The sequence below is a fragment of the Physella acuta genome, unplaced genomic scaffold (genome assembly GCF_028476545.2).
Source record: "Physella acuta isolate Inbredline_101_S28 unplaced genomic scaffold, ASM2847654v3 ptg000316l, whole genome shotgun sequence".
In the NCBI taxonomy this organism is placed as follows: Eukaryota; Metazoa; Mollusca; class Gastropoda; family Physidae; genus Physella; species Physella acuta.
The window spans coordinates 134187-161484 of NW_026731835.1; the positions used below are offsets into that span (position 1 = coordinate 134187).

Here is a 27298-nt window from a genome sequence, read left to right on the forward strand (position 1 = left end):
GTCAAAATGACATGAAAGTAATTATTTTAGAAACTTAAACTCGAAAAATGTCATCCTACACGCATTTCATTTCACTTGAAGGCTGCTGACACCAGAGGTGACACCAGAGACCCTTCCCGGCGCCCGGGGACATACTTTCAATTTGGCGCCCCCCTCGGGAGCAAATTTTCGATTTGCACCCCCCTCGAACTTTTCATTTGCAACCCCCCTCAAACTTTCAATTTGGCGCCCCCCCCTAAGGTCGGCGCCCGGGGACAATATGTCCCCCCGCCCCCCCCCCCCCCCGCCCCCCCCCCCCTCGCTACGCCTCTGGCTGACACACAAACGCTTAAGTTAAAACGTTATGAGAAATGCCAAAAATTATAAATATTGCTCAGATAATAGTGCTTGTATTTTATTCGATTACGTTTTGGTTTGAAAGCAAACAGTTTATCAAACCCAGACAAAAATGGTAATGTTACACATTAACATTCATAAAAAGAAAATACGCAGTATTGAATAACGTTAAAAGTACTACTAATAAACAATCAGAAAAGAATATTATAATGAACACATATTTAATTTACAAAAACTTAACTAATGTTTAAAATAATACCCTACAACTGTTTGGAATTTTTTTTTTAAAGTCAGAATCCCCAAAGCTTTCATAGAGTTATTTTTTCCCTTAAACTAGTGGAAAATACTTTAGAAACGATCAAAAGTTTCAGTTTTCTTGTCAATTCGTGTCTCCATTGCCGTATTCGTAGTCCAGTGGGTGAGTTGAGGAATTTATCGAGACATTGACGGGAGAAAGTGTTTCCGGTTCAAGAACAACGACCTCGTGCTGAAGGTGTGGCTCTTCCCGTACACAGAAATAAACCCTGTCAACAAAGAATTCAGTCAACTGATAATGGCTGTAATAGCAGAGTAAGTGTGACTGTGGGGTAATAACTGGAGTTACTAAATAAAGAAGTAGTAATCTATAGGGTCATCAGAAAAAAAGTTGCAATTTTCTACGGGTTGAATAAAAAGGTGTCCGGTCATTACCCCCCCCCCCCTCCACATAATAAAATAAATTAAATTTAAATGGTATTTTGTTATGGCTGTATCGAGTTTTACTGATATTGCTGGTACTAAGCCATAATCCTATCCAGAATCTTATCAAGTTAAATTCTCAATACTAACTTTAACCCTAATCATAACCTTAGAATATTATCGATACTTATGGAAAACATAAAATTATCTTTTTTTGGACCTATTGGAGTTAAGTAACAGTTGCAACTAGTTTTTAAAAAGTAGCAAAACATGTCTTCCTCTGACATTTTAGACATCAGGGCCAGTAATTCAGTAGATGCAAAAAAAAAAAAAAAAAACTTCTCAAGATTTCAAGCCACGCGTAGAGTTAACTCTAGTCACTCAATCTCCAATTCTTCTTTTTCGTTCTCAATCGTAACATCGGAGGGGATTTCGTCAACACGGTTATGTAATCCTATTACTTGTCGTGTCGCCATATTTTGCGACATAGATCCTGTTGACTGCTTTTCTTTATGGGTTTGTTTTCATATCCTTGGTCCACTGAAGAACAAACTACAATGCAGTAGTAGCTTTTGTAGTTTTCTCTCCAGAATGGGTTACTGTCCCCAGCAAACAAGCTTCATCTATCCGGGGTCCGAACTCATGACTTTTGAAGATAGTAGACATATTCTCTCTCTCCCAACTACGCTCTCTGATGCAGTTATTTATTATTTGTATTGAATGAAACTTTTAATCAACTGTTTATGATGACATCGTGACGACTTACCAAAACAGGACGAAGGTTATACAACTGAAACCAGCCATGACCTGGTAGACGGCACCGGGCATGAAGCTAACGGTCAACAGGACAACAACATGACAGCAACACGACAACAACATGACAACAACATGACAGCAACACGACAACAACATGACAACAACATGACAACAACATGACAGCAACACGACAACAACATGACAACAACATGACAACAACATGACAGCAACACGACAACAACATGACAACAACATGACAGCAACACGACAAGAACACGACAAGAACACGACAACAACACGACAAGAACACGACAAGAACACGACAAGAACACGACAAGAACACGACATTAAAACGACAACAACACAACAACACGAAAACAACTCGACAACAACACGACGCCTTACCCAAACAGGACGAAGGTTATACAACTGAAACCAGCCATGACCAGATAGACAGCACCTGGCATGAAGCTAACGGTCAACAGGACAACAACACGACAACAACACGACAACAACTCGACAACAACACGACAACAACACGACAGCAACATGACAACAACACGACAAGAACACGACAACTCGACAACAACTCGACAACAACTCGACAACAACTCGACAACAACACAACGACTTACCCAAACAGGACGAAGGTTATACAACTGAAACCAGCCATGACCAGATAGACAGCACCAGGCATGAAGCTAATGGTCAACAGGACAACAACATGACAGCAACACGACAACAACATGACAACAACATGACAGCAACACGACAACAACATGACAACAACATGACAGCAACACGACAACAACATGACAACAACATGACAACAACATGACAGCAACACGACAACAACATGACAACAACATGACAGCAACACGACAACAACACGACAGCAACACGACAAGAACACGACAAGAACACGACAAGAACACGACAAGAACATGACAAGAACACGACAAGAACACGACAAGAACACGACAAGAACACGACAAGAACACGACAAGAACATGACAAGAACACGACAACAACACGACAACAACTCGACAACAACTCGACAACAACTCGACAACAACTCGACGACTTACCCAAACAGGACGAAGGTTATACAACTGAAACCAGCCATGACCAGATAGACAGCACCTGGCATGAAGCTAACGGTCAGCGCGTAGATCTTGTTGTAGATGGTCGTGGACACCAGCTGACACAGGGTCTCAACTACAGCGATACTGGAGAACATGGCGCCTGTGGGGGGGGGGGGGGTGATTGACAGATTAGAACCTGGAGCATAAAGTCACCGGGATGTTTAACAGATTGTAAAAATATACTCGCAAAAAGGTCTCCTGAAGTAAAAAGGTAAAGGAATGTTTCTGATATGAAAAGTAAGGCAACCTTTCACAATTTCAAATACAATACACCATTATGATTGTAAATTAAGTTTAAAGAAAGTTGATGATTTCCTTAGTTCTTATAACCCGTTTAAAATTTGTAACTAATTTTTAAAATATTATTTGAAATAATTTAGACAGTTTTAGTCTTATTTGGTTATGGCTGTGTTTAAATATTTTTAAATATACAATTGCATTAACGTATTCAATAAATAACAACCAGGTATTGTAGTCAGGTAAAAGCAGAGGTGTAGCGACCCTTCCCGGCGCCCGGGGACAAACTTTCAATTTGCACCCCCCCCCCCCCTCAAACTTTCGATTTGCACCCACCCTCAAACTATTTATAATGCAAAAGTGCAGCTAAAATGACATTTTAATTTGTTTTACAACCCATTTTGCGCCCCTTAAGGTCGGTGCCCGAGGATATATGTACCCCCCTGCCCCCCCCCCCCCCCCCCATCGCTACGCCTCTGGGTAAAAGCCACATACCTTGAGAGTCAGAACCTGCAAGATTTGAGAGCATGGAACGGACTATGGCTGTAAATGGCGAGGTAGGAATCAGCAGGATAGGCACTGTGGGTTATGACAAGAAATATCGGAGTCAGTAGGGATTTATATTTCGGGGCAAGAAATACCAGTCAGCCTTTCGTGAATTGTGAGATATAGCAAGACAGACAGATGACAGCAGTATAAGGTAAATCAACTAATCCTTTTCTCTTTTCAGTAGCATTTGGTTAAATGTGTAAACAATCGTTTTATGTATATCATGAGCAGTGTTTCTTCCAGACTTTTTTTCTCCGGGGGGGGGGGGGGGGGGGGCACTTGAAATTTTCGGGGGATGAAGGGGGGGGCGGTAGACTTTCTTCGGGGGGGGGGGGGCGGTAGACTTTCTTCGGGGGGGGGGGGGGGCGGACACAGTTAAGAGTATATATTTTCTATATAAATTTCATTTCGCTCGGGGGGTGGGGACGGTAGACTTTCTTCGGGGGGGGGGGGGGGCAGAGCCTGGATGAAACAATGATCATGAGGAGCTATGACAGATGTGGATATCAGTTGTCCTTAAACTAGTTTAAATATCTTTAGCCCAGGTACTAATCAAATGTTGACGTGGCTAAATTCAATATCTATCGGTCAGTGTTCTCTTATCAACTACGTGATCGTTTTATAGTACACGAAGCTGTTCAAAATAAAATGGTTGATAACTACATTATATTCAATTACACGACGTGTTTGCTTATTCGTAGATTTTATATATACATCCGCTGCTACCCCTCCTGCTAAAACTTGTTTGTTTATTTAACAGTAAAAACGTATTTTCTAATTATTACTTAGACCGTAATATAACGTGGATACAGGGTCTTGATCTACATGGTGGCTCGAACAACACTGTGCTCATGTGTTTAACAGAGGTAAACTAAACAAAGTATCGAGCGAATTAGAGAGAACGGTCAGTTTGATCTACCGTCGTGGGATCAATTCTCGGGCTCCAGCCAGTAGGCTAAAGAAAGTAAAGAATCCATTTTAGACCTAGCGATCCATTTGAGCAAATGAAGCTGAGTTCATGTTTCTTGATCTCAGCTTGTAATGGGAAGGTGTGGTCAGAACATTGCCATGGACGCCTTTACTTTCCTTAACATGAGTTAGGTACCCATAAGAGCATGGTGGATTCAGGGAAGTTCTATTGACTAGAACCCGGATTCAAGCTCGAGACTTTCGGGTTAGCAGCCTTGCGCTCTACCGCTAGGCCACGCCGTTTAATAGCCAGTAAGTTGTTGACAAAAAAAGGGTCATTCTGTGAGCTCCAATTTCCTCACCTTTTATTACCCCAAATCCTATTTTCCCACCGTCTATTGCCCCCACCTCTAATTGCCCCCCCCCCCCCCTCAGAGACATAAAGAGAAGAACTCTCGTTTATCAAAGTAATAAACTTTCCTAAAACCACAACGGCTACCTACCTAGATAAAAGTGCCAGGGCACCTTGATGAAGGCTTCAAACGTTAACGCCGCTCCCTGCGACAACATACCAAACATGCCAATCTTCTCCTCGCTTATACAAAGCTGCAGCAACTTCAAAAACAGGATGCCGAAAAACGAAGTTCCGGCCGACCGGAAAGCGCTATAGTTTCCTATCTGATCGGAACCCCAGCAAAATGGCCTGCCTAGTTGATAAAGAGCGTCCAAGCTACCAATGTTTAACCCGTTCATCACGCCAATGACGAAGATCAATAAACACAGGTTGAACACGAACCGCTTACGTAAGCTCCCGTCCAGCAGGTAAAAGGAAACGATCCTTCTCAGGTGTACACAAGGATTGCGACCTTTGCCCTTTGGTCGTTGATGTACAGGTAACGTTTCTTGAATTGTAAACAACAGGATTATAAAAGCTGAAAATGCCATACCCAGAAGTGGCAAGCAGGCGTAGAAGAAATCCAGGTATGCTATCAGGTAGCCTACGGCCACGTTGGCACCAGCGCTGGCCATTGTGGACAAACAACTGATCAGGTAAATCCAGAATGTTCGATCACTTTTCTCGGAGTTGATGTCCGCGGTCAGGGCGAACATACCCAGCAGCATGGCGAACCACGAACCTCCCACGCCGTCGATGGCGTAGGCGATGTACGAGTAACGAAGGTCAAGGTGAAATCTGGAAAATAATGTTTTTATAATTAAAACACGAAGAATACTTTGTAGAGGGACGGAAAGAATCAGAGTTCTACTCGTTTATATTTGAAATAATGTAATCGAATATTAATCGAAAGGTTGTCGTCCATAAATTAAGTCATATACCGAGCGCGGTATGATGTGGTGTGTGTGTGTGGGGGGGGGGGGGGGTCAGAAATGTATATCGATTTGTGAGCAGTTAGGGAATGTTTAGAGTACTACTCATAATTGTGATCCGGATTCGCAAAAATTTCTTGACTAAAAAGTCATAAGCGATATTTGGCAAATCGGTGTACTATTACGCTATTTATTAATTATGCGCTCTTGATAAAGAGGAACAGCTGTAAATAATTTGCTAATGAAAAGTTATTATACAGAAAAAAAATTGTTTTAGGGGCGGTAAGATAGGGTTCTAATTAACCTATATCAACCAAGAGTCTCCAGTACTTTATGACAATAGTGATGATGACCGTCCTGATGAGATTTGTCACGACCGGAAGTAGAAGCAGCAGACGACGACCCAGAAAGTCTGAGTATGACCCAATCATCAAACACGTGACGAATGCTGGTATACATTGAGTCCAGCTGAAGTAGGTCAGCATTTCAGAGGCCTACAGTTAAAAACAAAACAACAGAATTGTCTTAATCTAAGAGGTATATATATATATATATATATATATATATATATATATATATATATATATATATATATATATATATATATATATATATATATATATATGTATATATATATATATATATATATATATATATATATATATATATATATATATATATATGTATATATATATATATATATATATATATATATATATATATATATATATATATATATATATATATATATATATATACGTGTGTGTTAGAGAAATAAGGGACAGGACACGTGGGAATTCTTTTTTTTTTTATGGTGGGGGGTGCCTTTTAAGAAAACACCCCTCTAATTGTAGGCACGTACTTCAGCATGTATATTGTTGGCGTTCATAATTTCGGTGCCGTTGATGATGGTGTCGTTGAGTGTGGTGTTACCACAGGGACCTTGCTCGGTGGAGTTGACCGTGAAACCTTTGTCTTCGGTCAACCTCTTGACCAGGTACTGGGCCATCAGGGTGTCCCGGGCAATTCCGGCAGACCTGGAGACAGGAAACAATTGGTTAAACACACACCCACACACATACACAGAGAGACACACACAGACACACACACGCACACACACACACACACACACATAATGGTTTTAGTGGGCGGATAGTGAAAAGATAAAGACATGACTCACAGCAAAAGATTAACCTGTTAAATGGCAGAAGCCATTTTTGAATTTTTTTGCAAAAGCACTCGAAAAACTACTGAAGTAACAGAATTAACTACGAGTGAAATAACATAAATTTGTGTAATCATCAACATATAACTTATTCAAAAGAAAACAGTTTCGTCCTTTATCAGTTTAATTTAATTCATTTTAATGAGTTTTTAGGCTGGGTATATTTATCTGATGGATCTCTACTCGGAGAAGATATCGATGCTGTGAGGAAATGACCCTTAGCAAATCCCGAACAAACTCCCAACCACCGTGTGACCAGATAAAACTACATTGAATTAAAAAGTTCATTTAAATTCCCCTACTTGATGAGTTGGGCAGAAGGCCAAAACTTACATGCACAAAGCAGGTATGACCACTGATGTGATCCTCGCTTTGACAATGGAATAATCTGGTTTGTTGTCATGGTTACTTTTGGGCAGCAGTGGGAATGACTCGTCCTTGATGCTCCTCTCTAAGTCCATTTATGGTCTGAAAATGAACTCATTTTGACTATGTATGCTGTTTAAACACATAAACACACGAACGCATATTTATAGACACACTCATATATATATATATATATATATATATATATATATATATATATATATATATATATATATACTATGTATATATAAAAGACAGATGATGTGTCCTATCGCTTATAATGTCAGCGATTAAATTACGAAATACGTGAACATGAATTCAATTGGCATCCAAAGTTTATTTAATTAACTGATAATTTGCATAGCAATATTTTACTTAAGTCATACCTGATACGACGAACTAGTATCGTGATGTTACATAGCACTGAACTGCTGTAAGCTTATTCTTCTATTTCCTTCTGAATCGTTTTCAGTCGACAGATAATCCGCTCTTGCGCTTTTCTTCGATGTTGTATTTAATGTGTTGATTGTTTAGACAGGTAGGTCCCACGTCAATGAAGTTTGACAGTTGTTGTGTTAAAAGTTTGATTGTGTATCCAACGGTAGTAGGAAATGAAATGGCTGGCATGTAATGAGATACCAGGTCATGCGATAACCCACCTGGAAAACACATGTCCAGAGCTATCGGCCTAAATACGTGACCAACTGCTGTGGTTGGTGTTCTAGTTTAATGTATCTAGATAAAAACAATGATCAGGTGAATAACGCTTGGCTTTAATACAACTCTAACACTCGATGTATCGTTCTTTCGTAGGCAAATCAACGTACATTATTGGTTTTACACTTCACATCCTAGGGCGCCTGGGAGGTTGTGTGGACAAACCCGCGCCCCAACTACAAAAAACTAAATCGAAAATTTGATTTTAATGTAATGTAATGTAATGATGTAATGTAATGTAATGTAATGTAATGTAATGTAATGTAATGCCCTTGTCAAAACAGCGTAATGTTATTGTTTTTAAAATAAGCTAAAATAATTTTAGAAGATGTGACAAAACGGTAAAAACAAAAACAGTTTGCCTTTGAAGTTTGTTTCATACCGCCCTTTACCCACCACCCTACTCTTATCTAAGCTGATCAGGTTTTGTTCTGGTTCCAACTAAGGTCTGTCAAAAACCCATACCATCATTGTCTACTAGCTCTGGTCATAATGTCTTTAGACAGCAAAGAAAAAATTAAACAAAATAACAATAAAACAAAAACCTCATCTAATTAATATCAATCTACAATTTTATATTAAAAAATGCAGAAATTCGCATTAAGACAAACACGACGTGTGACAATAAGGCTTAATAAAATCAATTAACATAAGAATATTTTAAACCAACGTAGAAAAAAACAACAACAGAGACTAGATAAAGTTTGTGCATGTTTTTATTTTAATTAAAAGTGGAATCTTTAAAACAATAAATACCCAACAACATTATATACACGTTGTATTTTTTTTTTAATAAAGGAACATCAGGAGGTTAGAAAAGAGGTCCGAATAGTTACATCACCGGAAATTTAGACTTAAAATTGTATTGTAGGTCTCATCATTAAATGTTAATTATTTTTTAAGGAATGTCAGCTTATGTAGGCCCGTAAAAACAATCAGAGAATGATGCGTTAAAAAGGGAATTAAGTGACAAAATGATTTTTCAAAATTATTTGGGGTTTCATGCTTAAATAAAGGGCCGCACATAAAGCTAATTAAATTTTAAGATAATATTAAACCCCCAACCCCATCCCACTGAAATGACAGTTTATTCTAGCTTATTCTTTGTCCATGTTTCTATTCCCTAAGGGGATATAACCAGGCTAAGTAGATTTTGAAAAGAATATTTACTTAGTTATTCCCCTTAGCTACTGTTTATTAATCCCTTACATAGTTACAGGCTTATTTGAGTTGGCTAAAAACCGCTAATCTATAAATTATTAATTTATATTGGAAAGTTTAGTAAATTCGGAACCATTTTGGAATCATTTTTATAACACTTACATATTTTTTTTTTACAAATACCATATAAGTTACACAAAACATTTTTTTAAATAATTGTATTAAATACAAAAGCATCAGGTTACATTTCTACCTCACCCTACCGCCACTTCTCTTCCTCCTAACAGAGTCCCGAACCCCACCCCACCCCCCAATACTTCCCATTGGACGTGTGTGACACCATTTATAGACAACCCCCCCCCCCCCCTCCCCTTCTCTCCTAAAGAGAAATTTCAACAAGTGCTATGCTGAGTGTACCACAATATTAAAATTATCTGATTGTTATATATAAATAAAATGCATAGGAAGCCAATAAATAGTTTTAAATTTACTTACAAAAAAACAACTCATATTAAATATGAAATTCAGCAGTTTACATATCTCAAGCCTGATCTACACAAAGTTAAATACATACAGCAGTAACTGACAAAATAACTTTGTTAAATATAGATTATAAAGATTATACAGTGGTTGGAAGAAGTACATTTCTACAGAAAGTTGAGCTGAGATAAAGTTAAATTACCCTCTAAAGTATTACAACTCTGATTTTTAAGGTTACAACAGCAAATAAAAATCTAATTAATTAATCAATAATATTGAAAAAATTTATTTCATAAAAATATACAGCAACTTATTATGAACATATTAACAAACTTATATATAAATGATGTCCAGTAGACTATCATATAAATGATAATAAACGTATATAAAATAATTTGTAGCAATTAGTTTTTTTACATACATTATTTTAAATATGCAGTTAAGTGGAAGTCATTAAAATAATGAGACAGAGGATGGTTCATTGTGGTTTCATCAGATTAAAATAAAATTACAGGAGTATTGTAGAATGTTCAGAGGTGAAAACAACAAAGGAGGGTCTAAACAAAATGTCTTCATTGTAATTGAATAATGTATTATACAGTTAAATATTTTAACATCCTTTGCTTACAATCTATGAATTACATTGAGATGTGTTTAACTGCTTAGGCTAATAAAAGAGAAATAAGAGAAGAATTTTAATTTTATTTTAAACTTAAACCAGATTAAAATCATATCAGTAAGAATCTCTAATAATAAACAAGAATAAATCTACCAGTATTTAACATCAGCAATGATTCTCATCATGATGCCTTCTGTAAAATAATAAAATGATAAAAGTACCCATTTTAAGAAACAAAAAGCAATGCATCACCGGATTCTGAAAGTTCTTGAATATTTATTTTTAAGACACAACAAAACAAGAACTGAATTAGAAAAATAAACAGGTAAGAGAGAAGATCTTCTGCAAGACCAGAGATGCCTTTTCTTTCTATAAAGATTCCTATTTAGATCTAACGGTCAATTGAGCAGATGAAGTAGAGTTCACATGTTTCTTGACCTCAGCATGTAAGGGATAATGACCAGCTGCCTTTACTTTTCCTAACATTAGTTAGGTACCCATCAGAGCTGGGTGGATCAGGGATGTTACACTGACTAGAACCCAGATTTGAACTCCAGACTTTCGGGTTAGCAGTCTAGTGCTCTACTGTTCGGCCACACCATCCCCTTTTAATGCCCTTCAAAATGTATAGATTTTATAACACAATCAGACAAGTATGTAAAATTCATCATATAAAATGCCTTGTTTTAACTAAATACATGTAAGTAAACAGTTGACTTAATCATTTCAAAAACAGAGACTGTTATTTAAGGCAAATTAATGCCAAAATAGTAGAATGCCACAGCTTAATAAAAAATCTAATTAACAGTTTTGGATTTTTAGAATTTGATTAATGAACATCAACAATAAACATCATATTTAACCGATAAATAGTTGTATTTACTTCACTGCCACCCTTTACAACATTTACTAATTATTTACACAGCAGTGAAACATTTCTTTTGTAAAAAGGCGTACAAGGAAAATAAACATATCAATATTTACACACTTGATCACAGTGAGTTGTGGAATGTATTTAAAATAACAGGGTTAATTGCTATCACTATATAGAAGCACAATTATAGAGTGTCAAGCATTTTGTTAAAATAAATTTTATAACTATCTTAAAATAGATCATTTTAATCTGTTACTTTCAAACCCAAAGTACATTTTTGTACTTCCTGTATATATATATATATATATATATATATATATATATATATATATATATATATATATATATATATATATAGTGTAATTCAACTTATATCAGAAACATCACAAACTTTTCTCTAAACAATACGATTCTTATTTAATTTTTTAACCAAATTTTTAAAATAATATTTTTCGAAAAATTCCAATATTTTCTGCTCCTTTGTTAAATATCTATTTGACCAGATGAAGCGGGATCTTTATCAGCGTTGATTGAAGGATGTTCCTCTGGCTCGACAATAACAACAAGCTGTGTCTGTGGTTTTTCTCGAACTAAGAAATAAACCCTGCAGAGAAGATAAATATTCTATTGTGTGATGCTTAGCTATTAATTATTCTATCGAGATGTGTTTAGATATATAGATCTATATCTAAAGTCTGTTCTTGCAGTGTAATTTAAACTAAGATCCGATTATAATTCATAAATTTTAAAAAGTATATATAATAGGCATTACGTAATACAATGTTTTAAATACGAATATTATGGTAAGTAAAATACATAGATCTGTTCGTTTCATTTTGTTACAATAGACGTAACATTATTTATAAGGAATTTTAAACATATAGTTAAAGGTTGCACCCCTTGGTCGTTTAAAAAATATAAAGGGGAAGTTACTAAAACATTAAGGACGTGCAAGCTCTCACTCTCTCTCTATTTCAATCCTCACCCCCTCCATCCATCCTCCCACACAAGCACAAACATGAGCTAACATATAAACACGACGACAACACCATAAAACAACACGACGACATCACCATAAGACAACACGACGACAACACCATAAAAAAACACGACGACAACATTATAAAACAACACGACGACAACACCATAAAAAAACACGACGACAACATTATAAAACAACACGACGACAACACGACGACAACACCATAAGAAAACAGACGACAACACGACGACAACACGACGACAACACCATAAGACAACACGATGACAACAACACGATAAGACAACACGACGACAACACGACGACAACACGATAAGACAACACGACGACAACACGACGACAACACCATAAGACAACAGACGACAACACCATAAGACAACACAACGACAACACCATAAGAAAACAGACGACAACACCATAAGACAACACAACGACAACACCATAAGAAAACAGACGACAACACCATAAGACAACACGACGACAACACGACGACAACACGACGACAACACCATAAGACAACACAACGACAACACCATAAGAAAACAGACGACAACACGACGACAACACCATAAGACAACACAACGACAACACCATAAGAAAACAGACGACAACACGACGACAACACCATAAGAAAACAGACGACAACAACACCATAAGACAACACGACGACACCATAAGACAACACGACGACAACACCATAAGACAACACGACGACAACGCGACGAAGACAACACGACGACAACAACACGACGACTTACCCAAACAGAAGGAACGTCAGCCAACTGCAGCCAGCCATGACCAGATAGACAGCACCAGGCATGAAGCTAACGGTCAGCGCGTAGATCTTGTTGTAGATGGTCGTGGACACCAGCTGACACAGGGTCTCAACTACAGCGATACTGGAGAACATGGCGCCTGTGGGGAGGGGTGAGAAGGGGAGGGGCTGGTCAGTACTTTTTACATGTTTTAAACTTTAAACAATACTAGCTATATCAGTGATAGGGTGTTCGAGTATTATCTCCAGGTCCACCCTTGAGTCCACCCAGTTATAATGGGTACCTGGATCTACTTGGGGAAAACAACTACAGCGTGCAAAAAAATGCTTACAAAATTCGCTGAAGTCATAAAATAACCATCCCCTGTCTAATCTGGCATATTTAAGGGTATTTTTTATTTCTAAGACTGAGTATATTAGAATACCTGAATGCCTGAATACTATTAATGAAACACAGCTTGCATTACTAAAATATTGTAGTTAAACAGTTTGTTTTTCATTATAACTCAGTTATTCTGCCTACATAAAAAGGTCACTCGGTGTTGAAACGAATGATCCGGTACTTTTAAAAGGTCGTGTAGAGGTACTCACATGATTAATGATTCGGTACTTTTAAAAGGTCGTGTAGAGGTACTCACCCTGCTTGTCTGGGCCTGCGAGTGCTGACAGCATGGTGCGGACGATGGCCGAAAATGGTGATGTAGGGGTCAGGAAAATGGGAACTGTTGGAATAATAGATGTTGGGATCAGTATTATGGGAACTGTTGGAATAATAGATGTTGGGGTCAGTATTATGGGAACTGTTGGGATAATAGATAGTAGGGTCAGTATTATGGGAACTGTTGGAATAATAGATAGTAGGGTCAGTATTATGGGAACTGTTGGAATAATAGATAGTAGGGTCAGTATTATGGGAACTGTTGGAATAATAGATAGTAGGGTCAGTATTATGGGAACTGTTGGAATAATAGATAGTAGGGTCAGTATTATGGGAACTGTTGGAATAATAGATAGTAGGGTCAGTATTATGGGAACTGTTGGAATAATAGATAGTAGGGTCAGTATTATGGGAACTGTTGGGATAATAGATAGTAGGGTCAGTATTATGGGAACTGTTGGGATAATAGATAGTAGGGTCAGTATTATGGGAACTGTTGGAATAATAGATAGTAGGGTCAGTATTATGGGAACTGTTGGGATAATAGATGTTGGGATCAGTATTATGGGAACTGTTGGGATAATAGATGTTGGGATCAGTGTTATGGAAACTAGTAATACAAAAATGTAGGGGTCAGGAAAATGGGAACTGTTGGAATAATAGATGTTGGGATCAGTGTTATGGAAACTAGTAATACAAAAATGTAGGGGTCAGGAAAATGGGAACTGTTGGAATAATATATGTTGGGATCAGTGTTATGGAAACTAGTAATACAAAAATGTAGGGGTCAGGAAAATGGGAACTGTTGGAATAATATATGTTGGGATCAGTGTTATGGAAACTAGTAATACAAAAATGTAGGGGTCAGGAAAATGGGAACTGTTGGAATAATATATGTTGGGATCAGTGTTATGGAAACTAGTAATACAAAAATGTAGGGGTCAGGAAAATGGGAACTGTTGGAATAATATATGTTGGGATCAGTGTTATGGAAACTAGTAATACAAAAATGTAGGGGTCAGGAAAATGGGAACTGTTGGAATAATATATGTTGGGATCAGTATTATGGAAACTAGTAATACAAAAATGTAGGGGTTAGCATAATGGGAACTGTTGGAATAAAAGATGTTGGGATCAGTATTATGGAAACTAGTAATACAAAAATGTAGGGTCAGCATTATGGGAACTGTTGAAATAATAGATGTTGGGATCAGTATTATTAAATTTGTTGCAATAAAAAATGTAAAACTGTTCAGTCAACATAATTAAGACTGGTAATAAAAAAGGTGGTAGGTTTGCATTATGACAACTGTTTCAATAACGTTACGGATGTTGTGGAAAATGTTATGGAAAATGTTATGGAAAATATTATGGAAAATTATATGGAAAATATGGGAAAAAAATGTTCAATTCTAACACATCATTAAGTTGGTGGTCAAGATAACAGAAATGATTGTAATCAAGGCTTGAAATCCATACAGCTAAAATATGTTTACTCGTATTTTTTTTAAAAAAGGAATGAATTTAAAACAAGTTTAAAAACGAATGTAAAATACATTGATATATGTGTGCATTAAAATTTTTTTGTCTTCAGGCTGAAAAATAGTGTCAACACGACAGCACGTGCCTATTACGTCATGTAACCTTTGAACCGGGTGCAACACATTAAAATTTCTAGTTTCCACTCGATGACCCAAGTTTAGTTGGGTTATTTTAATACAAAGACTACCCCCCCCCCCCCTCCACACACACACATCCCGGCGCTTCAGTTTCAGCTGTGACATCACAATAGGCTCATCCATGCGTCGTGTGCTCAGTACTCACGTTTAATCACGTGCTTCATTGGTGAAAAAAAAGTATATTTCTATGTAGACCTGATGGTAATGTTTAACTAACCGTGGAGTGAGTCATAACTAGAGTGGGTACGACGAATAGATGTGGTGTGTGGTGTGGAGGGGGGTGGGGTATTTGGTTTAGAAACATCCACAACTCACTTATAGCTGATTTTTTAAAAAAAGTTTTAGTTTTAGTAGTTTGTAGAGAGAGTAGCATCCATAAGCCATTTATACATATTAAAAAACATGGGGGGAGGGGGTCACCTTAGAAACATCCATAATGTGACGTATAGCTAAAAGTAAAAAATAACTTGAAGAAGGGGAATAATTCATTTTAAAAACATTCCAAAGTTATGTAGTACACGTTAAAAAGATTTACTAAGGTAGTTGGGTGCAGGGTGGGGAATGGACATGATTTTCTGGCGTCTCGCCAACCCCAATAAGATCACTGTAAGCAACAAACTAGCGTGTAAAAAATATAACAATCTCGCGGTGTTGTAAACAAGTACCAACCAACCCCCTCCCACCCACACACGCACACACAGACATAAACGCCACATTTAAAAGGTAAACAAAATGGTAAAGGGACCTAACATAATTTACAGTATAACCACACAGTTGTTTTTATGCTGTGTTTAATTCCTACTTCAACTGACAGGCTCATTGCAATGGGATAAAGGTGTGTTCGCTGTTCATCATGAAACACATGTTACATTTCAATTTTCCATCAAGTATTATTTGACAGCTTTTATTATATCAGGGACTGGGATGAGTATCAGTTAATTATATGATTAAGCAATTTACATCGACTATATTATTAAGGGTCTCTGAATGTATGTTTTATATATATATATATATATATATATATATATATATATATATATATATATATATATATATATATATATATATATATATATATATATATATGCGTGTGTGTGTGTGTGTGTGTGTATTTATATTTTTTGTTTTCATTTGTGAATTTATTCGTAATATACTGTGGATCGGTTTGTTTTGATAGCGAAATAGCCTGCCCAAATACTAAAGGCTAGAAGATGGAGCAGCTTAATTATGGCACTAAGAAAAACGCCAAACTTCAATAGAATTTTTTTACTTAAAAATTTAAACCTAAAACTTAGTTTACAAAAAAAAACCCAACCCAAACCCTTATCTTAAATACAAACTCACAACTGTGACTCAGTGACCCTGCTAATTCAAGGGAAGTTCAAAAGGTGGTCGAGATTAAACTTCTGGTTATATGAAACAATTTTTGAAAAAAATTCTCGTATTTTTAAAAAAAATAGATTATTACGCACTGCGCATGTTCAGTCCACTCCTAGAAGGTAAATAAACCTCGTTTTTGAAAGATAATTAATTAAAATTTAAAATGTTTTCGCATTTGCGAACACTTATGTAGTCTGGTCTAAAATAAGTATTCATCTTTGCATTTTTTGTCGCCTGGAAATATAGGCCAAATAAATACAAAACACATTTTAAATTAGAAGTAGGTTTAAAAATTTTGACAGTAGGCTTTGGGAAAAAATTGAATTTTTTTTTAAATCCTTGTATACATGGAATGATAATTGCCGTGTAAGAAGAATTTCAATATCATGACGTCTTGTTATTAATTATTTTTATTGATAGTTTAGATGATCTATCGCATGACTATCGGTGATTGATCTCTAGCCTTAACACTGAAAATATTCTGAACACACGATTGTTTCTAATCAGTATTTTTAAATGTGCAAAGGTCATGTAAACAATGCAGAAAACATTCCGGTATGGGTTTTCTTTTTAAAATTTTTTAGGGGTGGGGGTTCCACCCCCTATTCTATGTCTTTTTTCTGGGCTGTATAGAAAAGATTGAACGCACCAATCTATCACAACCTTATCCGTGAATGTACTCTTAAATTTTAGTAGGTTGATTATAATTTTAAAAATGTGTGTGTAAATCAATGATAAACACAACACACACGACGTTGTAAGTAACACTAACACCTTGTACGCCAGCTTCTAATCTTAGAGAGCAAGATCTCTAAATCATAGCGAACATCAGGTTTTAATCAAGGTGAATTCCCGGTCTCAATCTTGGAGAATATCAGGTGTTAATCAAAGCGAACACCACAACTCTGAATGCAGCCTGTTGTATCAAGTTATAAGTTGTACAGAACAACGACAAGCAGTGGAAAGTTTCTATAAAACAGCAAGTTTACCAAACATACCAAGTTTAACAAACATGCCAAGTTTACCAAACATGCCAAGTTTACCAAACATGCCAAGTTTACCAAATATGCCAAGTTTACCAAACATGCGAAGTTTACCAAACATGCCAAGTTTACCAAACTTGCCAAGTTTACCACACATGCCAAGTTTACCAAACATGCCAAGTTTACCAAGAACACCAAGTTTACAAAAGACAATAAAATTACTTAATACATGTTAACCTTAAACCGTTTACTCAAAACTTCATTTTTTTTATCTAAAACACCGAGGTCATATAAACATTCCAAGGTTGGCTTTGATAGTTTACTATAAAATACCAAGTTAACTATAAAACATCAAGTTCACCTACCTAGATAAAAGTGCCATGGCACCTTGATGAAAGCTTCAAAAGTAAACCCCGCACCCTGAGACAAAATCCCGAACATGCCGACCGCCTCGTTGCTGAAGCACATCTGAAGCAGCTTTAGCAGCAAGGCGCCAAAAAACGCAGTCCCAGCCAATCGAATAGCGTTGTAGTTCCCAATATCATCAGCACTCCAACAGAAAGGCTTGCCAAGTTGGTACAGCGCATCCAAGTTGCCGATATTCAAGTCGTTGGCCACGCCAAATACAAAGAGCAGCAGACACAGGTTGAACACGAACCGTTTACGTAAGCTCCCGTCCAGCAGGTAAAAGGAAACGATCCTTCTCAGGTGTACGCAAGGATTCCGACCTTTGCCCTTTGGCCGCCGATGTACGGGTAAAGTTTCTTGGATTATGAACAGCAGGATTATAAAAGCAGCAAATGCCATACCCAGAAGAGGTAAGCAGGCGTAGAAAAAGTCGAGGTATATGATAAGGTAGCCGGCGGCCACGTTGGCGCCTGCGTTGAATATAATGGTGGAGCAGCCGATCAGATAAATCCAGAATGTTCTATCGCTTTTGTCCGTGGTGACGTCGGCCGTTTGGGCGAAGAGCCCCAGCAGCATGGCGAACCAGGAGCCTCCCACACCGTCAATGGCGTAGGCGATGTAGGTGTAACGAAGGTCAAGGTTAAATCTATAAAAAAATATATAAATATCCTAATAACGTCCAGGTAAAAATCTTTGATGAGTATAAAATAGTTTGCCGGAGAGCGGATATGTGGGATGAACTCAATCCTATAACCAGGTTTGGATTAATCCCAACAGGTGCTTACTGTTGGTGGAGAGGATAGAGGGGGGTATTTTTAAAATTCCTATATCGTGTTATAACAATTTTTTTTAAAATCCCAACAATCTTGAAACAAGTGAGACTTCAGAGTTTTTCATGATTACATCGAGATATATGGCATGTTGCATAAAAGAGTTTTAAGATTTAGTCAGCCAGTTTCGTATTTTTTTAACTTAAAGGAGAAGAAAACTTTTTTTAATCACAGGTGAATTAGAAAATGTTAAGTTGGACTAGGAGTATTTTTATTTTTGGGAATGTAAATGAAATCGGTCAATCCGTTGTTCTTTTATGATATGTCATCATCACTCCTTTGTGGCCCATGGGGAGCAAAGGGCTGCAACCACACATCTCCAGCGGACTCTGTTTTGGGCTGCTCCTCTAATCTGTGCCCATGAGAGCCCAGCTGTTTTTGCCTCTTCCTCAACCGTTCTCTTCCATGTTTTACTTGGCCGGCCCACCCTCCTTTTCCCCTGGGGATTCCAGTCCAATGCATGTTTTGCGATGTTTTCTTTTTCTTTTCTTAACGTGTGTCCGATCCATCCCCATTTACGGGCCTTAATATCTTTCTCTATCGGCTGTTGTTTTAAAATTTGCCACAGGTCTTTGTTTGATATTTTGTCTGGCCATCTTATTTTGAGTATATGTCGTAAGCATTTGTTTACGAACGCCTGTAGCCTATCAGTATTTGTCTTCGTAACCCTCCAGGTCTCCGAGCCATAGAGTAGCACTGCCTTAACATTCGTGTTAAAAATCCCAATTTTGCTCCGGAGTGACAGGGCCGTGGACCTCCACATCGGGCGCAGTGAGTTGAAGGCACATCTAGCCTTGTTGATACGGCATTTTATGTCCTCGTCTGCTCCCCCGTCCTTATTGATCACGGTTCCCAGATATGTGAATGTGTTTGTTTCTCGTAAATCTTCTCCATTTAGCTGTATGGGCAGGTCCTGGCTGTTATTGATTCTGATGACATCTGTTTTATTTTTATTTATTATTAGTCCAACTTTGGAGGCTTCTTCAGACAGCCGATTTAGTTTGGCTTGCGTATGTTGATGCTTATGAGATAGCAGGCAGATGTCATCGGCAAAATCAAGATCCTCCAACCTTTTTGTAAAACTCCACTGGATTCCTGTGTCGTTTTTTGTGGCCCTCAGCATGATCCAGTCGATTACCATCAAGAATATCATTGGCGATAGCATACATCCCTGTCTTACTCCCGTCGTCACCCTGAATGGTTTTGTTAGCTTTCCCTTGTGTATTACCTGACTGGTGGAGTCTTCATATAGTTTCTGTGTAATAGATATAAATTTTTTGGGTATTCCATAGTGGCTCATTAACTTCCAGATAGCATCTCTATTCACACTGTCAAACGCCTTTTCGAAGTCGACAAAAGTCATGTATAAGGGGGATTGCCACTCAAGGGACCGTTCGATAAAGATGCGCAGCGTGGCAATGTGGTCAGTACATGACCTGTCTTGGTGGCAATGTGGTCAGTACATGACTTGTCTTGACGAAAACCAGCTTGTTCTTGTCTCAGCTTTTTGTCCAAGGCATCTCTAAGTCTCTCTAGGATGATTCTTGTCAGAACCTTACTTGGAACTGAAAGAAGCATTATCCCTCTCCAGTTGTTGCATTGTGTCAGGTCTCCCTTCTTTGGCAGTTTTATCAGGTATCCCAGTTTCCAGTCAGATGGGATTATCACTTCTTCCCAAATCTGCTTAAGTAGAGGATGTAGTATGTCTGCTGATATGGCTGGGTCTGCTTGGGTGCCTCTGATGGGATGCCGTCCGGGCCAGCTGCTTTGCCATTTTTCATGTTTTTTATTGCTCTTATTGTTTCTAACTTTGTGGGTGGATCTGTACACACATCTAGTAGGTGATTTGCAGGTAGGTGGTATATCGGGGATGTTTGATGTGAGAGGATGGTTTAAACTTATGGAAAAAAAAAACGACACCTACATATCATCTTATGATATGTAGGTGTCGTTTTTTTTTAGACGGAGCGCCTACATTTGGAACAGTTTGGGGCACTTAAGAGTGTTAACCCGACCTTCCAGCAACTACCAGGCAACAAACTAGCCAATACGTTTAATACAGTAAAGCCAGGACTACACGACAGATTTACTAATAGTTCACTAGGAGGAAGCTACACTTAAAGTATCATGAGACTCAATTTTCACCCCACTCCAGGTTTTTGAATATTTTTTTAAAACTTTAATACCACCAGACACCAACACATTGTTTTGTCTTTTCTAAATTTTAAATACTTTTAACAAGAAAATTAGTTTAAAGATTATGTAAGTTGATCACTGGAGGCCAAGTAGTCAGTGTTTCTTCCAGACTTTTTTCTCCGGGGGGGGGGGGCGGTCTACATTTTCCGGGGGTGGGGGGACGAACACTAGTAAAAGTATGTTTACTATATAAGTTCCATCGTGTTCGGGGGGGGGCGTGTAGACTCTGCTAATGTTAAGCCTGAGTTATCCCTTACTTTATAACAGCAGTAGTGACCGCCGTCCTGAGAAGATTTGTCACGACCGGAAGTAGAAGCAGCAGACGACGACCCAGAAAGTCTGAGTATGACCCAATCATCAAACACGTGACGAATGCTGGGACACAAAGAGTCCAGCTTAAGTAGGTCAGCATTTCAGAGGCCTGAGGTTGAAAGAAAACATTCGATAGTAGTAGTACGATAATGAATAGTACGATAATAAAAGGCAAAAAAAAAAACAACAGATAAAACTTACTGTAAGGATAAACCTTATCTGGAAAGAATGTGGCTCGGATATTGAACTATACAAGGGAATCTCCTATCAGTGACGTCATACAAATGCGGTGAGCCGCGTGGGGCGGTACCACCCCTGGTGGTGACGCCACTCATTCTCCAGTAGAGCAGTATATTATAAGTATCCTTTAATAGAGTACAACGCCTGAAGCCCCCATATTTTATATACATTCCCAAAGACCCTAAAGTCCTTCTTCTTTTATTCTTATTCGTTCTTAATTTAAGTGTTGGAAGAGATTCCATTCAACACAATTAAGTATTACGTGACAACCTGTTATGTGCCATATAGGCCGTTGACTCCTATTGCAGCCAGCTTATCTTTTCAAACTGCAAGGCAGCATTTATTTGATTTTTTTAGTAGATCTCTCCTGTATGAAAGACTGTCCCCAGGCTACCGAGGCTCATCTGTCCGAGGGTTCCAACTTGGGACTTTTCGGCTCAGCAATTATGGGACGGAGTGGCCTTGTGGTGGAGCGCTAGACTGCTAACCCGATAGTTTCGAGTTCGAATCCAAGTTCAAGTTAGTGGAACGTCCCTGAGTCCACCCAACGGGTACTCACGTTAGGGAAAGTAAAGGCGGCTGGGCATAGTGCTGTATACATTATCCCTTCATATGCCGAGGTCAAGAAACACTTCATCTGCCAAATGGATCGTTAGGTCAAAACAGGAATCTTTAATAACCATGAGCTTAACCGTCCAACCCACACCGCCCTTGCCTAAAGCCCTGTAGTTGTGTATACTCCCACCACACTATTAAACGGAACCATCACTGTTTGACCCATGATAAGAAAGGAAAATATGTCCATATGCAATATCTATGCACCGGTATGTCAAGGTACTTAAAGATAAACTAGAAAGACATAGTACTCACAGAAGGACATCGTAACGAGAAAAAGATGCATGTAAGTATATTATACGAAGAGAAGGACAAGGTACTTACAGAAAGACTTCACAGATAGAAAATTATGTATGTAGGTATATAACACTAGCAGAAGGACATGGTACTAGCAGAAGGACATGGTACTTACAGAAAGACATGGTACTAGCAGAAGGACATGGTACTTACAGAAGGACATGGTACTAGCAGAAGGACATGGTACTTACACACTGAACAAATGACAACACAGCCAGACACACAGCCCATATAAGGACACGGTTCTCACCTCAGCCTGTACGATGTTGGCATCCATTTGGTTGCTGTCGTTGACTGCGGCGCCACACGGGTTGCTGTCTGTTGAGTTGACAACTAAACCCTTTTCCTCGGACAACCTCTTGACCAGGTACTGGGCCATCAGGACGTCCCTGGCACTGGCGGCAGACCTGCAGACAGGAAGCTTGACATACAGGTGGTCACTCGCACGATACATAGGTTTGGAATTAAAAATTTCATACATAGGTTTGAAATTTTAAAAATTCCAAATTTTAAAATAAGAAGAAACTATTTTTAAATATTTCTCAAGAATTGCTAAACTTATATTATTCTTGTTTTAAATCATCTACCACCGAATTAGTTTTAGCAAAGCTTATTCATGTTCGTAATGAATGTAACCACAGGACAGCTTTGGAGATATTTTTTTTAAAAACACAAATGAGATGGAGATTTGTAAAAAAAAAAAAAAAAAAAAAAAAAAAAAAAAAAAAAAAAAAAAACGATAGGGGTGGCTGTTTAACACCAATTAAGTTGAAACTAATGGGGCACCCCTTATACTGATGGAGCTCCACTGCTTATACAAAATAATTCAACATGAGCGTTTAGAGATAGAGAGACGTGAAGAGACGCTAACACTTGGTAATTTTTTTAAGGTGGGATGTCTTCGAATATATTTTTTTCTGAATTGTGCGGCCAACTCCTTATCCAGCCCACATTCACTTTACCTTGTTGCCCCCTCTTATTCTAGCTTCAATACTAATTAAGTAAAAAACGGGGGGAAAAAAACCCCACCCAAAACAGTAAAGACTCATAAAAGAAATAACGTCACTTACAAGGACAACACTGGTATGACCACTGATGTAATCCTCGCCTTGATGATAGAAAATTCCGGTTTGTTGCCATGGTTACGTTTAGGCAACAGTGGGACTGACTCGTCCTGGATACTCTTTTCTAAATCCATTTTTTTGGTCTGTCTGAAATATATCGATATATATATATATATATATATATATATATATATATATATATATATATATATATATATATATATATATATATATATATATATGTATATATATATATATATATATATATATATATATATGTGTGTATATATATATATATATATATATATATATATATATATATATATATATATATATATATATATATATATATATATATATATATGTGTGTGTGTGTGTGTATTTCTATCTGTGCTTTCTTTTCATTTGTAAATGAATTATGAGTTGGTAATATGGTAAAAGACGGGGGATCGGTGTGTAAAGCAAGTAGAATCTACAATACCATACTATATATATCTACTATAATACAATTTCTGTATCTACCTCTCATAAGTCTACCGCCTCCCCCCCCCCCCCCCCCCCGAACAAAATGAAATTTATATAAACATATATACTTTTAACAGTGCCCCCCCCCCCCCCCCCCCCCCCGGAGAAAAAGTCTGGAAGAAGCACTGGGAAAGATCCATAGGAGAAAGCTCTCTCTTCCCCCATTTCGTCTCCTCCTTCCCTCCCCCATACAGACACACACACACACTTACATACCGTATATTTTCAACGTGCTAATCCCCTAGCCGTGCTAGTTAAAAATAAGAACACACATTTACAGTTATCCGGCTTTTTCGTACCACTTATCAAAGGAAGAAGTAAATCAAAGTATTGAAACGAGATCTTTTCAGTGAACTCCCGAGCTTAGACTTGCTTTAGTTCTTTATTTAGCTTGGGCGTTGAATGATGAATTTATAAGCTTTTATATTCCTCCATATCACAAAGTAATATAGTAATCTAGATCTATGTACAAAACAAACACCATACTGACTATAGGATCTATTATATAAATTATTATTTTAACATTAGCGAACAAAGAGAGAAAAATGTCATACCTGACAAACAAGTCGTCTGCTAGATCTACTGCTGTGTCACATAATCAATAAATGACTGCATGTTTGTCCCTTCAAGCTCAACAACACACAATATAATTTCAGGCAAAACAGGTTTGTACGCCGAAGTAGATTTTTTAAAACGGTGTCGATTGTGTAACTAACGTAACTCGGAAACAACCAATGCTAACCGAGTTACACTTTTTCAAGAGCCGTCACGTGCTGCTGACCTACTTTTTCATTTAAAAGATGTAGGCTGGTGGGTGACGAATCGTTTTTTTTTTAGCTTTATCGATATCTTTTTATTGGTGATTAGATCTAGCTTTTGCCTCCAGATATTTTTTTTAAATAAGTCCTTAACACGTTATTTTATTTAATGACTTTATAAGAAAACGTTCCGAGTTTTAAATCATTTCAAAATATTCGACATGTCAACAAGTCCATCTGCACCTGCCGATCTAGATTCTAGAATTTAAATAATTTAAAATTTTGCTGTAAAGTAAATCATAGGCTTTCTTTTTAAATTTCCGTTTATCTATAAAGTTAACTAGTTCTGAAAATTATCAAAAAAGTATCATTCTCTTTTATGGTTATGAAATGGTCGCATAGTTTCAGCCTTATCTTTGTTACACAAGCGAATGTTTACCAACTGATCCAGGCTACACATGACACGCACACAAGTAAACACTGCAATCACGTGGGACAAGATAGCCAATAACTTTTCTCCTATTCGTGGGTGTGTCGCGATCTGTAAACTTCGGTATGACATCACAGAGGTTGGTAATCATGTGCAGACTACACATGTGTATTTATGTGTACCAAAGTACGCAAGCACTTGAGTTCACTGAAACTAGTAAAACAAAAGAGTAGCAGAAATTTTAAGTAGTCGATATTATTATCGCTTTTCTGGCGTTTGATGTTGGTATTGTTTGGTATTGTCTTCCGATGCAGTGTTTCTTCCAGACTTTTTTCTCCGGGGGGGCACTTGAAATCTTCGGGGGGGCGGTAAACTTTCTCCGGGGGGGCGGACACTGTTAAAAGTATATATTTTCTATATAAATTATATAAATTTCATTTCGTTCGGGGGGGCGGTAAAAAATTTTCGGGGGGGGCTTCGCCCCCCCCCCCCCCCCCCCGAAGAGATGCCTGGAAGAAACTCTGTTCCGATGTTTTACTTTTAAGTATTAAAGAGTTAGAAAATATGAGAAAATAAATATAGGAATTTTCATATTTATAGTTCTGGCTCTCATTAGAGGGGGGGGGGGACCAACATCACACACACACACACCCTCTCCCCCTCCATTATACAGATATTCGACAATGAATATACGAATTAGGTAAGTTAAAAAAAAATTCCTTTCTTTTGTTTGATAACCTCGTGACCATATGACCTACATACCAACAAGTTCACGTGCACTAGATTCTATATTTAGAAAGAAAACACTTCCGTTGCGGGATGAAGAAATATATATGTATTAAACATCTCTCGTTGTGTACACGATTGTTTTAACATTAAGACAACAGCACAATCTGAAATACATAAGAGTGCCTCATGTTTAGTATGTTGTTAACAAGTGTAGGCTATCTTACTAAGTTTTGCGCCCCATATCGTTCTTTAAAGTTTGTAGCCTACTTAGTAGTTTGTGTCTTTATAGCGTTATTGTTGGTAGTTACACAGAAGTTAGCGCCGTATGTTATATACAATTAGCTTGTAGATCTAGCTCGGAGGTACAGTTGTATATTCCATGGTGTCACTAGGGGGGGGGGCGCGGTGTGGTCCGCACTAGATGACAGCAACTTTAGTGGTGACACTAAATTTAAATTGTAAAATTTACAGTTAAAATAATGTTTTATCCAACAAAAAATCATTAATTAATTAAAAAGTAGAACAGTGTGGTGACATCAATCTGAAAATGCCAAATTGTAGGTGGGGGTGGGGTGACACCCTGGGTTATCGCACCTGGTGACACCCGAACTGGTGATGCCACTGCGTACATTAACTCGCTGTCTGGTAGGTACATTTCAGTAGCGTCACAAGGCGGGGGTGGATGTGCCCCCATCCAAGGAGGTAACACCATACAAAGAGGGACACCATCCAAGGAGGTAACACAACACCATACAAGGAGGTAACACCATACAAAGAGGGACACCATACAAGGAGGTAACACAACACCATACAAGGAGGTAACACCATACAAGGAGGTAACACCATACAAAGAGGTAACACCATACAAGGAGGTGACACCATACAAATTGGTGACACCATACAAAGAGGTAACACCATACAAGGAGGTGACACAATATAAAGAGGTGACACCATACAAAGTGGTGACACCATATAAAGAGGTGACACCATACAAGGAGGTGACACCATATAAAGAGGTGACACCATACAAAGTGGTGACAC

The 27298-nt window shown here is 37.8% G+C and overlaps 2 protein-coding genes across 2 annotated transcripts; both read right to left on the reverse strand.

Annotated features, from left to right (window-relative positions):
• Positions 1 to 715: 715 nt before the first annotated feature.
• LOC131940423 (proton-coupled folate transporter-like) lies at positions 716 to 7622 on the reverse strand. The gene is made up of 7 exons (XM_059299041.1): positions 7495 to 7622; positions 6799 to 6973; positions 6267 to 6430; positions 5114 to 5802; positions 3648 to 3731; positions 2859 to 3015; positions 716 to 860 (listed from the first exon to the last, which is right to left on the reverse strand). Exons 1-7 carry the CDS (start codon positions 7620 to 7622, stop codon positions 716 to 718), a joined length of 1542 nt encoding a protein of 513 aa, XP_059155024.1.
• Positions 7623 to 10597: 2975 nt separating this feature from the next.
• On the reverse strand, positions 10598 to 25562 carry LOC131940409 (proton-coupled folate transporter). The gene is made up of 8 exons (XM_059299014.1): positions 24895 to 25562; positions 23822 to 23962; positions 23002 to 23158; positions 21545 to 21708; positions 18219 to 18907; positions 13792 to 13875; positions 13137 to 13293; positions 10598 to 11982 (listed from the first exon to the last, which is right to left on the reverse strand). Exons 2-8 carry the CDS (start codon positions 23947 to 23949, stop codon positions 11862 to 11864), a joined length of 1500 nt encoding a protein of 499 aa, XP_059154997.1. The 5' UTR covers positions 23950 to 23962; positions 24895 to 25562; the 3' UTR covers positions 10598 to 11861.
• Positions 25563 to 27298: the final 1736 nt, after the last annotated feature.